General features: G+C 44.7%; 1 protein-coding gene across 1 annotated transcript in view; it reads right to left on the bottom strand.

Annotated features, from left to right (window-relative positions):
• LOC135511467 (neuroligin-1-like) overlaps positions 1–15,133 on the bottom strand; it is an 83,736-nt gene extending 68,603 nt beyond the window's left edge. Inside the window, exon 1 of the mRNA XM_064932967.1 lies at positions 14,677–15,133. Within this exon, the coding sequence (XP_064789039.1) occupies positions 14,677–15,133 (457 nt within the window). The remainder of the gene's footprint in view (positions 1–14,676) is intronic.
• Positions 15,134–15,655: the final 522 nt, after the last annotated feature.

Raw genomic sequence — 15,655 nt, 5'->3', positions numbered from 1 at the left:
AGCAAAGCATCAATACAGGATTAAGATTGAATCCTGCTACACTGGCTCTGACGCTTGTCGGATGTGGCAGGCTTGAAAACTATTACGGATTACAAAGGGAAACCCAGACGTGAGCTGCCCAGTGACGCGAGCCTACCAGATGAGCTAAATGCCTTTAATGCAAGCTTTGAGGCAAGCAACACTGAAGCATGCACCAGAGCACCAGCTGTTCTGGATGACTGTGTGATAACGCTCTCGGTAGCCGATGTGAACAAAACCTTTAAAAAGGTCAACATTCACAAAGCTCCTGGGCCAGACGGATTACCAGGACATGTACTCAAAGCATGCGTGGACCAACTGTCAAGTGTCTTCACTGACATTTTCAACCTCTCCCTAACCGAACCTGTAATACCTACATGTTTCAAGCAGACCACCATTGTCCCTGTGCCCAAGGAACCGAAGGTAACCTGCCTAAATGATTACCGCCCTGTGGCACTCACATCAGTAGGCATGAAGTGCATCCTCCCGGACACTCTAGACCCACTCCAATTCGCATCCCGCCCCAACAGATCCACAGATGACGCAAGCTCAATCGCACTCCACACGGCCCTTTTTCACCTGGACAAAAGAAATACCTATGTGAGAATGCTATTCATTGACTACAGCTCAGCATTCAACACCATAGCGCCCACAAAGCTCATCACTAAGCTAAGGACACCTCCCTCCTGCACTTCCTGACGGGCCGCACCCAGGTGGTAAGAGTAGGCAACAATACGTCTGCCATGCTGATCCTTAACACTGGGGTCCCTTAGGGGTGTGTATTTAATCCCCTCCTGTGTTCCCTGTTCACCCATGACTGCGTGGCCAAACACGACTTCAACACCATCATTAAGTTTGCTGACGACACAACAGTGGTAGTGCTGATCACCGATAATTATGAGACGGCCTATAGGGAGGAAGCCAGAGAACTGGCAGTGTGGTGCCAGAACAACAACCTCTCCCTCAATGTGAGCAAGACAAAGGAGATGATTGTGGACTACGGGAAAAGGCGGGCCGAACAGGCCCCCATTAACATCGACGGGGCTGTAGTGGAGCGGGTTGTGAGTTTCAAGTTCCTTGGTGTCCACATTACCAATGAACTATCATGGTCCAAACATACCAAGACAGTAGTGAAGAGGGCACGACAAAACCTTTTCCCCCTCAGGAGACTGAAAATATTTGGTATGGGTCCCCAGATCCTCAAAATGTTCTATATCTGCACCATTGAGAGCATCCTGACCAGGTGCATTACCGCCTGGTATAACAACTGCTCGGCATCTGACAGTAAGGCGCTACAAAGGGTAGTGCGTACAGCCCAGTACATCACTGGGACCAAGTTTTCTGTCATCCAGGACCTATACAATAGGCAGTGTCAGAGGAAAGCCCTTAAAATTGCCAGAGACTCCAGTCACCCAAATTATAGACTGTTTTCTCTGCTACCGCACGGCAAGCGGTACCGGAGTGCCAAGTCTAGGACCAAAATGCTCCTCAACAGCTTCAACCCCCAAGCCATTAGACTGCTGAACAATTAATAAAATCGCCACCGGACAATTTACATGGACTCTCCCTCCCTTTTCTACACTGTTGCTACTCGCTGTTTATTAATTATGCATAGTCACTTCACCCCCACCTCCATGTACAAATGACCTCAACTAACCTGCACCCCCGCTCACTGACTCAGTACCGGTGTCCCCTGTATATAGCCTCATTATTGTTATTTTTGTGTTACTTTTTATTATTACTTTTTATTTTAGTCTACTTAAATATAAGTAAATATATATACAAAAATAAAAAATATATGTACATATTTTCTTAACTCTTCTTGAACTGAACTGTTGGGTTAAAGGCTTGTAAGTAAGCATTTCACGGTAAAGTCTACACTTGTTGTACTCGGCGCATGTGACAATTTCTTTTATTTAATTTGATTTGATTTGCACTGCCTGTTTGCTGAGACTGAGGACAAGGCATATCGATGACTGGCTGAAGGAAGATGACAGTGGCAGATATCAGAGAGCAGGATCTTAGGGTTGGGGGGCCACTCTAATGTGGAGAGCCTCTGCTTCATCATCTAAGCACTGCAGGCAACAAGCAGGTGACCATAAATTCTAAGGCCTTAAGAGAAACACCAGAAACATAATGATTTGAAAAGAAACAGCATTTCACACCCTATTCCTTTGGCACACTTTTATCTCCCTGACAAACTTTGAAATGCCTTTGGAAATAAAAAGCAAGTTATCAGTCAGGTGCAAATCTCCTTTGATATATGGGAACGTTTGGCAAACACAATTTGTGAGTAGTTAAGGTTTCCTTCTTTCCTATTATTGAGACATCAGGAGCTGAGTGCACTGAGACAGGTGTCACGAGAGCAAATGATAACAAGTCGCTGTTCCGATATCCTGTGATATACAGTACAGTGGGAACTGTTGCTCCACACTGCCTCAGTGAATCTAGCATCCTGTTACTGATCTGCTATAGCAGTGGCTTGAGAGGCATTGAGCAATATCTGGCCAGAGATGTCAAACTCAGTTTGAGCTGTTTAAAGGTCCTTCCTATCAGCAGAAACACCAATTAACCCGACTTCCTGGCATAATGGCGCTCCAAAATCCCAAACAAAGAGACCTGAATACAATTAAACACAGGCCTCTGTGTCAGCAGCTAGATAGAACATTTAAACAGCGGAACAAAGAGGGCCAAGTCACAGTGGACTACCATCAAGCACATTAAAAGCCAAAGCCAGGCTGTCTTCCTGCGATTATTCAAACGTCAGGGACCAGCAAAAGACCAGTGTGATTTAACAAACTTGATATTTCAAATCTGTGGACTGGGCTAACCTGATTTTCAGCCTGAGTTTTATTCTCTTCTTCTTTTATGAGGAAAGAGGTAGAGAATTAGCCAAGCTTGTCATGTGGCTTCCTAAATGCCACTACACTGGTTAATAAGGACCAACCGTTGGAGTCTTGACAGCTTTAGTGGCTAAATCGCTGCTAGCTATTTGAGTATAGCGTGCCGTTTTATATCAGTCATAAATCCTCCTGAAAAAAACACAGAAAATATGCTCTTTGCATTTGTTACAATCTCCAACAAAAATGATTTGGCCCTACAGGAATGTAATGTTTCTAGAGTCTGAATGTTGTTGCAGTTTTTCTCTGTGGTTCTGGTCTGTGTTGACCTTTGGTCTAAGTGCTAAGGCTTCCGATTAAGCTCTTTATGGAGTAGCGCTGGAGGGAGATGGCAAACGTGACCCTGACCATTGCCTGTCCAATACTATTGGAATTCTTCACTGTGACCCTGAGCAGAACTGAATTTAGTGATCCCACAAAATGAACTCTGATGGCATGAATGCAGTTCCTGGGTCCTGTGCTGCCTGCAACAGTCAGACATTATTCGAGCATAATTCATAGAGAAGATCCTGCTATTTTAAAGGTTATGCTAAAATTACTGTAGCTAGAGGGTGTCAAAAAGTGGCATATAGTACAGATGTAGGTGTAGGATCTTAATTTGACTTTAATTTCACAGCGAAATAATCCTGCAGAAACTGGATTAGAATGCGTAGTCAATAATGTTGCTTAATCCATGGTTAGGCTATTAAACTGGCCAAAAATAGGCTACAATACTGTTAATATAACCCTGTTACTGTGGGTTTTCAGTAAATGTATGTAAATCACAACGCTCATCTGCATTTCCTGCAATGGAACATTCTCAGCAACAAAAGAGTGGTCAAATTAAGATCCTACAATCTGTATACCACAGGCAAGAGCATACAAATGTATGATTTACTAACACTGACGGGGTCAACTGAAAAATTCCTAAATCGTATGACAATAATGTAACTACAGCAGATGATGCTATATACTGTCATATTCTTCGGTCTGGATTCAACCCGGAACGCGGAAGATAAAATATAAAGGTAATTGCCACTTGAGACATTGCCTTTAATTGTCAATCGCACTATGAACCGGATCTTCAGCGCTACTGATTGAATAGAGCTCTTCTTGTCACAATGTGACAGCACAAAAGGAGTCTGGAACGCATTCCCAATGCACTGTTTTTTATAATGTTATCCTCTGACTCAACATGAAATTCTGCTTTATGGAATTATTGATGTCTAACATTAACTTCTTTGGGCTTAGATCTCTTACACAGAGACACTGATACACTCAGCTCTGGCGAACACCCACAAACATAAAATAGACAACAAAGCATCACATCCTAGCTCGGGGTGCGGTTTGAATGGGATGATCCAAAGTTAGACGCAAAAAGGAGTGTGACTCAGACTTGAAATGGTGCACATTCTATATAGAGTCGACTACTGACTCAAAGTGAGGCATGTGATTGGTGCAGCCGGACTCTGATGTCTGCTTTTAACTCTGCACTGACATCCTTTAACACCTCAGGGGAGTATGCTCAGCTCAAACAAGTCTCCACTCTGCAGACTGTCGGAATTAAACATATACGAATAAGATTCTGTGTGATTGTTTTGGCTGAATAGATCTGTAGTTGTTTTGGTTTCATGCACTGTAGTGTACTAATTATTGGTTATTTTTGAGTTACCACACTGTAAAACAATATACATTTAGTTTTTTCCCCTTCTGCCCATTTTTCCTACGAATGTCTACTTGTTGAATCAATATTAATGGGGATACTGTTTCTTAGCCAGTGGGTCCAGCAGCCCCAATCAAACTCTCTGGTGACTTCAAATGGCTGCTTTCATCATAGGTGAATCTTTTGGAATCCTTTATTGACACTGGAGGGCAGAAAGGTATATCTAATGTAGGATTATGCCACCATTCCTGTTCTTCAATTTTAAAACTGAGTAAGAAAGGGATTTGACCTGTACAGTATCCTCATTGAATATCTATCTAATGAAAAGAAATAGATACAAATTGTCTGGCCAGGATTTACTTTAGTTGACTTATAGGACATCTTGATATTTCTTGTTTACGCACTTAGAAAAAAGGTTTCCAAACGGTTTCTTCGGCTGTCCCCACAGGAGAACCTTTGAAGAACCCTTTTTGGTTACAGGTAGAACCATTTTTGTTTGCAAGCAGAACTCCAGGCAGAAAGGGTTCTACATGGAACCCAATAGGGTTCTACCTGGAACCAAAAAGGGTTCTTCAAAGGTTCTCCCATGGGGACAGCCGAAGAACCCTTTTAGGTTCTAGATAGCACCTTTTTGTCTTAGAATGTAGTTGCAGTTGGATTGAAAATCTTTTGCTTTGACTTGACTATCATGTCCACATACAATTCTGCTGTAAGCAGGCTGCACAGTTGACACAGAATAACCACAGCGGTCTGATACTGAAGCTCCCGTCTCTCCCTCTCTCCCTCTCTCCCTCTCTCCCTCTCTCCCTCTCTCCCGTCTCTCCCTCTCTCCCTCTCTCTCCCTCTCTCCCTCTCTCTCCCTCTCTCCCTCTCTCCCTCTCTCCCTCTCTCCCTCTCTCCCTCTCTCTCCCTCTCTCCCTCTCTCCCTCTCCCTCTCCCTCTCTCTCTCCCCTCTCTCCCTCTCCCCTCTCTCTCCCCCTCTCTCCCTCTCTCTCTCCCCTCTCTCCCTCCCCTCTCTCTCCCTCTCTCCCTCTCTCCCCCTCTCTCTCCCCCTCTCCCTCTCTCCCTCTCTCTCCCTCTCTCCCTCTCTCCCTCTCTCTCCCTCTCTCCCTCTCTCCCGTCTCTCCCTCTCTCCCTCTCTCCCTCTCTCCCTCTCTCTCCCTCTCTCCCTCTCTCCCTCTCTCCCTCTCTCCCGTCTCTCCCTCTCTCCCTCTCTCCCGTCTCTCCCTCTCTCCCTCTCTCCCTCTCTCTCCCCCCTCTCTCCCTCTCCCCTCTCTCCCTCTCTCCCTCTCTCCCCGTCTCTCCTCCCTCTCTCCCTCTCTCCCTCTCTCCCTCTCTCCCTCTCTCCCTCTCTCCCCTCTCTCCTCCCTCTCTCTCCCTCTCTCCCTCTCCCTCCCTCTCTCCCCCTCTCTCCCTCTCTCCCCTCTCCCCTCTCTCCCTCTCTCCCTCTCCCCCGTCTCCCTCCCTCTCTCCCTCTCCCCTCCCCCTCTCTCCCTCCCCGTCCCTCTCTCCCTCTCCCCTCTCTCCCTCTCCTCCCTCTCTCTCTCCCCGTCTCCCTCCCTCTCTCCCTCTCTCCCTCTGCCTGGCTGCCACAGGGATTGATGGCTCTGCCCAGCCATTAATATTCAAGGTGAACTCCTCATAGTTTCAACTGCTTGTGGAACCTGCTCGGCGCGGCCGGACCTCAAGGCTGATTTCTCCCAGTCTGCCTGTTTTCTGATCGTCACTTAATGTACTCCTCCACCCCTCCATTAATCATCACCTTTGCCTTTACCTGTCAGACCAGAGCGTCGCCTGGTTGCAAGATGAGTGGAGAGGCCACCCACCAGAATACATGTTACTTTTCTAGCTGCGTGCACACATTATGAACTCTGTGATTAAATGACCCCCGCTATAACGACAATGTGCACTGTCACAGATGGGAGACGGACGGTGTGGCGAGCCGCTGAACCAGTGAAAAAAACTGACTGCGGCCCATTTCCTGGTTGCCAATATACTTAATGACAGGAGTGATGAGTTATTGACAGCTCTCGTCTAATTAGAGGCACTGAGGTGTCTATTGCAGCCTTTGTGCAGACACAAAGAGGACCATTGATTTTGCTGTGGTGGACTGTATCTGAATACTTCAGGGAGTGTGTGTGTGTGTGTGTGTGTGTGTGTGTGTGTGTGTGTGTGTGTGTGTGTGTGTGTGTGTGTGTGTGTGTGTGTGTGTGTGTGTGTGTGTACTGTATATGAGTGTGTAAGAGATTGCCGGGCTGGGGAGCAAGTTATCTGCTGTCCCTTTGACCGACAGAAGCCTTAAATTCCAATTAGTCACACTTCCGTGGATTGGTGAAACTAATTACTGGCTTTAACTCCAGGCCAATAATGAAATGTTTGGTGGAAAGTGGGAGCATGGGAGACCTGGGTAATTTGTGGCTTAGTCCCCGAAGTATTCAAGTCCCACATGTACCATTCTCGGCCACTCCTGATTTTTGTTTGAAATTAAACATTAAAACAAGTGAACACAGGGTGAAGGTACTTAATGGTTTCAAATCCTCATGGATTTATCTTTAATATGCATCTGAAAGCCGCCACGACAACTGCTGCGGTTAAACATTTATTAATGACACCCTCTGATATGGAGCACCTCAGTAGAACGTGGCTCCTGGCTAAGTGATTTATGGACTACTGTATGTGCAAATTACAGTTTATTACTTCTTATTCCAAGACTAACCTCTGTCATTTAAACATATTTGTTACGGGGGCCAAAAGTATTAAAAATGAGTTTCTACATGGGAATGAAAATGTGCCAATGACCTTTCTACAGTAAACAGGCAGACTGTAGATGAGGTAGCAGCTGTGAGGTAAACTTAAACCCATTGATTAACACACTCTGGGTCAGGTGCTTTGTTCCCATTATCAAGTCAAGGTGAAACCTGCATTTACTTAGATTCCCCTGCACGGTGGCCATCTGCAACAGCTTGTCACTCCAACCCGCTCTCTTTCTCTCTCTCTTCCCCCCTCTTCTTCAGGTTCAATAGTTGTCACTTACTGAGAAAACGCACTGTGCTCAACCGGGAACAGGGCCAAGTGCAGCACGGAATCTGTTTCATCCGACACTCCCTAATTTAGCATAAACCATAATTAAAGTGACTTGGCAGTCGGCTAAAACCAAATTTCATACTCCTTGATCACAAGAATGGGTGTGCAGTTGGTAGCCAGAAATGAGCCTGATGATGTGGACTTGTTATTTAAATACCCACCCTGACAATTATTAAATACGTTCAAACTGATGTACAACTATCAATGGCAATTGGTTAATGTACTATATATTGACACTTTTGGACTACAGTGCAAATAGAAAAAACAGGTATAGTACAAGGCATCCTGAGTATACAGTCCCAGGTATCCATGATGTAAGGCCTATATAAAACCTATGGGGTTTTACTCATCACAGAACCAACAGACAAGCCACTTTCCAATACTGCATCATCCTGAAATCAAGGTTCCAGTACCATCACATTTCATCACAGGTTGTCATTGGCATTACTATTCTGTTTGAGTTATACCTCACAGTCTTCTGACACATAGCAAACATGTCCTTGGGCAATTAGCAGATTGTATGTCAAGGAAGATGATGTTTAACAGTTTCCCACTGTAGTTCAAATGGGGCACACAGCAACTCTGCACTAAAGTGTGGCCTGGCCCTTTAAAATGGGCCGCAGTGAATTGGCGTTTCAGAATTTATCACAGCTGCCACCGACCAAGTCGGTCCAAACATTATATCACCCACTGGCTCTCTCTCTCTCTCTCTCTCTCTCTCTCTCTCTCTCTCGTTCTCTCCCTCTTTCTATCCCTTGCTTTCTCTTTCTCCTTCACTGCAGCATTGCACATCCGGGCCTGTGTTTTCTTAAAGAGCCTCTATTCAACCCTGCTCTGAATTCCGAGGAATAGGCCATGAGATCACAAAAAAAATGAAGTGATAGAATCAAACCCTACTGCGATGAACATATGTTAGCATGTGTAAAAGTGCAAAGATGTGCATACTGTACAGTGCTTGTACGTCTGTGCATCAACACTAGGGCTATAGTACATGGTATTGACACTGATTGTTAGAAAGAAATCTAACTCTAAATGTGGGAACATTTCCCTCTCTACTCATTGCATTGTCATTGTTGAATGTTCTCCATCATTGCAGCCTCATGCATTACATAGTATAAGGACATTTTGGAAAGGCCCATAAAGAATGTCTGCGAATATGAAATTGAAACTATGGTAAAAAGCTGTTACTTCTCGGCAGCAATATCTATGTTGATTCGACAGTATATTTTAAATATGCATGAGAGCTTGCAATGCCTTTCACACAGCATCAAAATACAATTTCTTAGAAATGAACAGCACAGAAAGCCATATTAGGTCTGTAGTTTTCAATTGTTTCTCTACTACTAGATCTATAATAAGTGCAATGCCTGGACTGTTATCTTCAGTTTAATGCCATTTATTAAAGATTCAAAAATGAAGATACTCATTTATTTATCATAATACAGTCGTCATTAATATTTAACTGAAGCTATCAACACTGGAACCTTGGAATCCCATTTGTACCTTCCCAGAAACATCTTAGTATGACAACAATAGTAAATGTTCAGCCACCATTCTTCCTGCTACAGCATAAAAGATCAGGGGAGACTTTCCCAATCAACATTTTCATACCTCATTTGATGGAAACTCACGGTGAGAGCACGGAGCTATCAAAACCAGGTGAGGTATTACTTTTTCAGAATGAAAATACACTTGAAGTGTGGCTCTCAGTAGTGGAATCAGCATTGATCAATTGAAAATTAACAGATTAGATTTGCCACGAATTCTGGAAGCACCTCGTACAGAGCAGTCCCACGACTCACACATACTTACTACACACCACAGCAGTTAAATCCCTCTGTATGTGCATGCACAATCCGCAGAGACTCTCCAATCCACCACCAATAACATATAGGGCCTTTCCCAACTCTACCAAACTCGAATGCCTTCACTCTCAGCCTGATTCTTATGAATGCTGAGCCCACTATTGTACACTTCTGCTCAAATTGAATACACTTAGCACAAACTACGGGTGATGTTCACAGTCACCATTGGAACAATTCATCTCTGATTTCCTGATAGAGAACAAGTCCATTTGTATATGTACAGAAAAGTCTACAAATGCACACCCACGTTTGCCCGCACAAACACAAACACACAGGTTTGCCTCTTTTGATCTCTCTTACAGAGAAAGACTGAAACACATGGAACATACAATCATATACACATTCACCCACCCACCCACAGTGCTTCAGCCCACATAAAGAAAGCTACAGCACACCTTTAAAACTAAAACTTTAGCCCAGGTTTTACAGACAGCTTCTCTCCGGGGACACAGTGGGGAGAAGGCTGGAAACTTATTGGAGCTGTAAAAATCTATTCCTGAGGCCCTGCACCTCCCCCAGGAGCCCCCTTCAACCATTACAAAACTGGGACGAGACCTCATAAATGGAAAGGGGGGGGGGGTGCTAAGGGCAACTATATATCACTCTATGTGTAAAACAGCCTTCATCATAACACTAACTACACTGGGTTCCAGTTATTTGGAGTACTGCAGAACTACTATAACAACTGAACAGCAGCTCATAGAAACCATCCCCAAATTGATTAAAGAGCTTTATTTAAGCTTCACTGACTTTCCCCAACCACACAGATCTATTCTAAATCAGCTCTGTAATACCCTCAATGTGGATGCAAATTTGGAGAAAAACCTAACTAATATCTTACTAGATGGGGAGTATTTTAAAAAATGCACGGAACTCAGTCCGGCTTTAAACTTACTCTTGAAAGTTGTAATAGTAGAATGCACATTGGGTAGTGCATCATCAGTTCCTCTTGTCATGTTAGTCATTTATTTCAATTTTTTAACCTATAGATTTTGTTGTCATTTTTTAGTCACTCAAAAATCACATGAATACACATTAGACATGGCAAAATATAGAGAATTGCAAGAAAATTTGCTTTAAAAATGCAACATTTTATTTGCACCCCATGACGAAATGTGTAGAATTGCAAGAAATAAGCTTTAAACCTGCAAAATTCTCTCCGCCAACAAGAGGAGTGTGAAAAGTGCACAGTGTTTGTGCCCATAGAAATAGACGTGGTGGGGGGGGGGGGGGGGGGTTCCTAAAAGCTGGCTCGAGTGAAACCCGGATGTGGAATAGAAGTACCACACTATCACAGTTCAACCTGACATTCTGATCTGTAAATTTGAAATCCTATTATCAACGTGGTCTGGAATGATGAAAAAATAGCCTACTAATAAACGTATAAAAAGAGAGGCACAAAACATGACTCTTTACTGCATTACTGATGTCCCTGAGCTCTACTCATTGCCTGAATTGTGTGTGCTTCCACAGTGACCCGAGATAGAGTGAGTAAATGCTGAGTGATCAGTGCCAAACAAATGAATTAGACATACATCAGTGTGTTGCAGCTTATGATGACTAAAACATCATTCCATCTCATCACACTGCTTTACCCATGAAGCACTGCAATCAATAAATTATATCCCTAACTTAGAGGAAGCTGTGTCATTTTTTTAGGCAGTAAGAACACATGAAAATAGACAATGTAGCAAAACACAGTAACATAGTTGTTGCAGTTTTGCCATCATCAAGTGAACATTTAAGAGAAACATTAAAATGTGTGATCAGCCACTTCATTGGCTTGCACTCGGCAGCAGCAGAGTCATGTGACATCTGTCATACTCCAATTTCCGTGTTAAGTGGGGGGGTCAACATGGTGGCTCTGACTGGCAGGAAAGGAGGTCAAATGATTAAGCAAAGAGGAACAGGGAGAGAGGGGACAAGTTATGATATGATTAGTTAGTAAAGGTATATTGGGTATATACAGTTGAAGTCTGAAGTTTACATACACTTAGGTTGGAGTCATTGAAACTCGTTTTTCAACCACTCCACACGTCTTGTTAACAAACTATAATTTTGGCAAGTCGGTTAGGACATCTACTTTGTGCATGACACAAGTCATTATTACAACGATTGTTTACAGACATATTATTTCACTTATAATTCACTGTATCACAATTCCAGTGGGTCAGAAGTTTACATACACTAAGTTGACTGTGCCTTTATGCAACTTGGAAAATTCCCGAAAATTATGTCATGGCTTTAGAAGCTTCTGATAGGCTAATTGACATCATTTGAGTCAATTGGAGGTGTACCTGTGGGTGTATTTCAAAGCCTACCTTCAAACTCAGTGCCTCTTTGCTTGACATCATGGGTAAATCAAAAGAAATCAGCCAAGACCAAAGACAAAAAATCTGTAGACCTCCACAAGTCTGATTCATCCTTGGGAACAATTTCCAAATACCTGAAGGTACCACATTCATCTGTACAAACAATAGTATGCAAGTACAAACACCATGGGACCATGCAGCCGTCATACCGCTCAGGAAGGAGATGCGTTCTGTCTCCTAGAGATGAACGTACTTTGGTGTGAAAAATGCAAATCAATCCCAGAACAACAGCAAAGGACCTTGTGCAGATGCTGGAGGAAACAGGTACAAAATTATATATATCCACAGTAAAACAAGTCCTATATCGACATACCCTGAAAGGCCGCTCAGCAAGGAAGAAGCCACTGCTCCAAAACCGTCATAAAAAGCCAGACTACAGTTTGCAACTGCACATGGGGACAAAGATTGTACTTTTTGGAGAAATGTCCTCTGGACTGATGAAACAAAAATAGAACTGTTTGGCCATAATGACCATCGTTATGTTTGGGTGAAAAAGGGGGAGGCTTGCAAGCCAACCATGACGCATGGGGGTGGCAGCATCATGTTTTGGGGGTGCTTTGCTGCAGGAGGGACTGGTGCACTTCACAAAATAGATGGCTTCATGAGGGAGGACAATCATGTGGATATATTGAAGCAACAACTCAAGACATCAGTCAGGAAGTTAAAGCTTGGGTCTTCCAAATGTGTCTTCCAAATGGACAATGACCCCAAGCATACTTCCAAAGTTGTGGCAAAATGGCTTAAGGACAACAAAGTCAAGGTATTGGAGTGGCCTTCACAAAGCCCGAACCTCATTTCTGTAGAACATTTGTTTGGCAGAACTGAAAAAGCATGTGCGAGCAAGGAGGCTTACAAACCTGTTTCAGTTACACCAGCTCTGTCAGGAGGAATGGGCCAAAATTCACCCAACTTATTGTGGGAAGCTTGTGGAAGGCTACCCGAAACGTTTGACTCAAGTTAAACAATTTAAAGGCAATGCTACCAAAAACTAATTGAGTGTATGTAAACTTCTTACCCACTGGGAATGTGATGAAAGAAATAAAAGCTGAAATAAATCACTCTCTCTACTATTATTCTGACATTTCACATTCTTAAAATAAAGTGGTGATCCTAACTGACCTAAGACAGGGAATTTTTACTTGGATTAAATATCAGGAATTGTGAAAAACTGAGTTTAAATGTGTTTGGCTAAGGTGTATGTAAACTTCTGATTTCAACTGTACATTGGAGCTACTGTATATGTCTACGAAATACTATATGTGTGACTACCTCTGGGTATATATGTTTAATTAAGGGACTTGGAGGACTGCTAGTGGGATGGAATATCTGAGGTAATGTGGGAATATGTTGGCAATGCTATAACAGTGTCGGAGCCTGATATGCCAGAACCCAAATCTTCGGAGGGGAGGAGGGTTGGCGAGGGGTTGCCCTGCCTGGTGTGTGTAGCTTAGCAGAGAGGAGAGAGGGCGCAGAGAGAGGATGTTTAATGAGCGCCCCCCCAGCCTCCTGCCTGCCAGAGTGGCTGCATTAACACCACACGCCTTATCAAGGGCGCTGTCACCGGCCCTGAGAGGCACAATGCACTGCCACTCTGCCAGCCAGCAGAAGAGAGGGAGAGAAGGAAGGAGAGAGAAAGAAAGAAAGAAAGAGGGTGGAGTGGGGAGGGAAGGAGCCTAGAGAACATTATCTTGATGAAGCCATGATCGATAAAGCCAGAGCAAGCCAATGGAACAGCGATACCATCCCTTTTAATTGAGATTAGACTCTGCAAGTTCACCGTGCGCCCATCTAATTTAAGAGTGGCCGACGTCTCACCACAGTTAACTCCTCACACACGTCATCAATTACAGGATACTCTCTGACCTGGGACCTGGCAGCCAATCAGAGGGCCCCACTTCCTCTCCTCACCTCTCGGTGGATCGCTGAGTGGGGAGGGGAGACGCCTCTCTCTGGGGCCCCATGCCACCGGCCCTCCCTTCTCTGTTTTCTCTGTTATTTATTCCAGTGCATACATACCTCCTTGTCTACATATTTTCTTGCCCGGTTTCCTGGCACATTCCTTGGATATTCTTTTTACTGTAAAATGAATAGAAGACTAAAAAATAACATGGAGCTCCATTAAGGACAGTTGGAGCATGCAACACCACTATCTGACTGCTGAGGAAGGAGAGAATGTGGTAGCAAAGAGAGTTCCCACTGGGCACACACCGGTTGAATCAACGTTTTTTCCACGTCATTTCAATGAAATTACATTGAACCAATGTGGAATAGGCGTTGAATTGACATCTGTGCCCAGTGAGTTGCTCTTACTGGCTTAGTTCATTAATCAATCAGTCAGTAAATCAATCAATAATCATTATTTACATGAGCTTCCTCCTTGATGAGCCCTATTCATTGTGCCTACACACAATGGACAGATGATGACCTGCTATCAGTCAGGAGTGAGGAGTGAGGAGTGAGGAGGAGGAGAAGCAGGAGGAGGAGGGGAAAGGAGGAACCAGTCTCACCTGAATGGACGTGCTGAGGTAAACAGGAGGATGTGCGTGAGGAAGGGATCAGGAGACTGATGAACAGCCGCACACTCACAGATAGACACACACACACACAGACACACACACACATAGAGGCGCACACACACATACATACTCACACACACATAAATGCAGTGTCATGCACGTAAACATGCAGAGGTCATGCTTTTCTCACTCTTGTCAGTACAAAACACACAGGAAAATATTTTAAAAGGGGTTGTTGGTTTAGGTCTGTTTTTCCTGTTGGTCCTGCTGTTAACTCACCATCCTCAGTGGGAACATATATGTTTAAGAAAAGGCAGTCCTCGCTCTGGTCCTGTACGTAAGAAGACACTATCTCCAGGTTGTTAGTGAACCATACAGGCAGCATGACGTCTGGCAGACGCCCCTCCACGATGGTCTGAGGGCAGACCGGGCCGAACTGCGTGGCGTTACGGACCTCTGGCCACGAGATGGGCGGCTCCGGGGGCTGGAAGCGCCTCTCGCCCGTGGGGGGTGCGGCATAAGGTACCCCCTGGAACTGAATAACGGGTCCCAGGATCTCGTTGTTGAGCTCCTTCTTGACGCCCCTCAATTTGCCGTAGACGGTGGTGACCACGGGGTCCGTCTCGTCCAGTTTCTGAGAGGCCGTGACCAGGGCCTGCTGTGCTAGGCTCAGTATCCATAGCAGGAAGGTGAGGTCCAGGCCCAGACCCAGGCCTACGCCCAGCCGGGGCTGCATGACCCTCCAGGCAGGGTGCAGCCTCAGACGGCCAGGCCTCTGCAGGGGCATGCTCCCTCTGCCACACCAGTAGATACACACACACACCAACTAGGGCTCACCACTCCGCAGCGCTAGCAGCAAAAATCCACTTTAGGTCCGCCCACAGAAAGGGGTACAATCAAAGGAAAAGTATGAGGCCTCCCAAACGTGCGGCTGTCAAAACTTTCAAAGGCTCTTTGCATGGCAAGTATTCCCCACTGATTTCACACTGGCGGAGGCAACATCTTCACTCGCTGCTATTCGTCAGGCCGCATCCTATTGACAGTCCTGTTTTCCATCCTGGCGACGCAGGCAGGGCAGCCATTTGCAGCAGGTCTTCCACAGATAAATCAACCCCAGTCGAGGCGTGGGTCTATATCCTGCAGGAAATAAAAAATAATGAATTAGTGCTGAGGTGGAGAGAAGAAATATGAACAGAGCAGGGCTTTACTGGCTGTTACATTCGGGCTATGTTGCCATCAAGCAGAGCACAGGGGAATC

The sequence above is a fragment of the Oncorhynchus masou genome, chromosome 24 (assembly GCF_036934945.1).
Source record: "Oncorhynchus masou masou isolate Uvic2021 chromosome 24, UVic_Omas_1.1, whole genome shotgun sequence".
NCBI lineage: Eukaryota > Metazoa > Chordata > Actinopteri > Salmoniformes > Salmonidae > Oncorhynchus > Oncorhynchus masou.
Note: the sequence above shows the minus strand (reverse complement) of the source record. Positions and strands in the feature narration are given on the sequence as shown.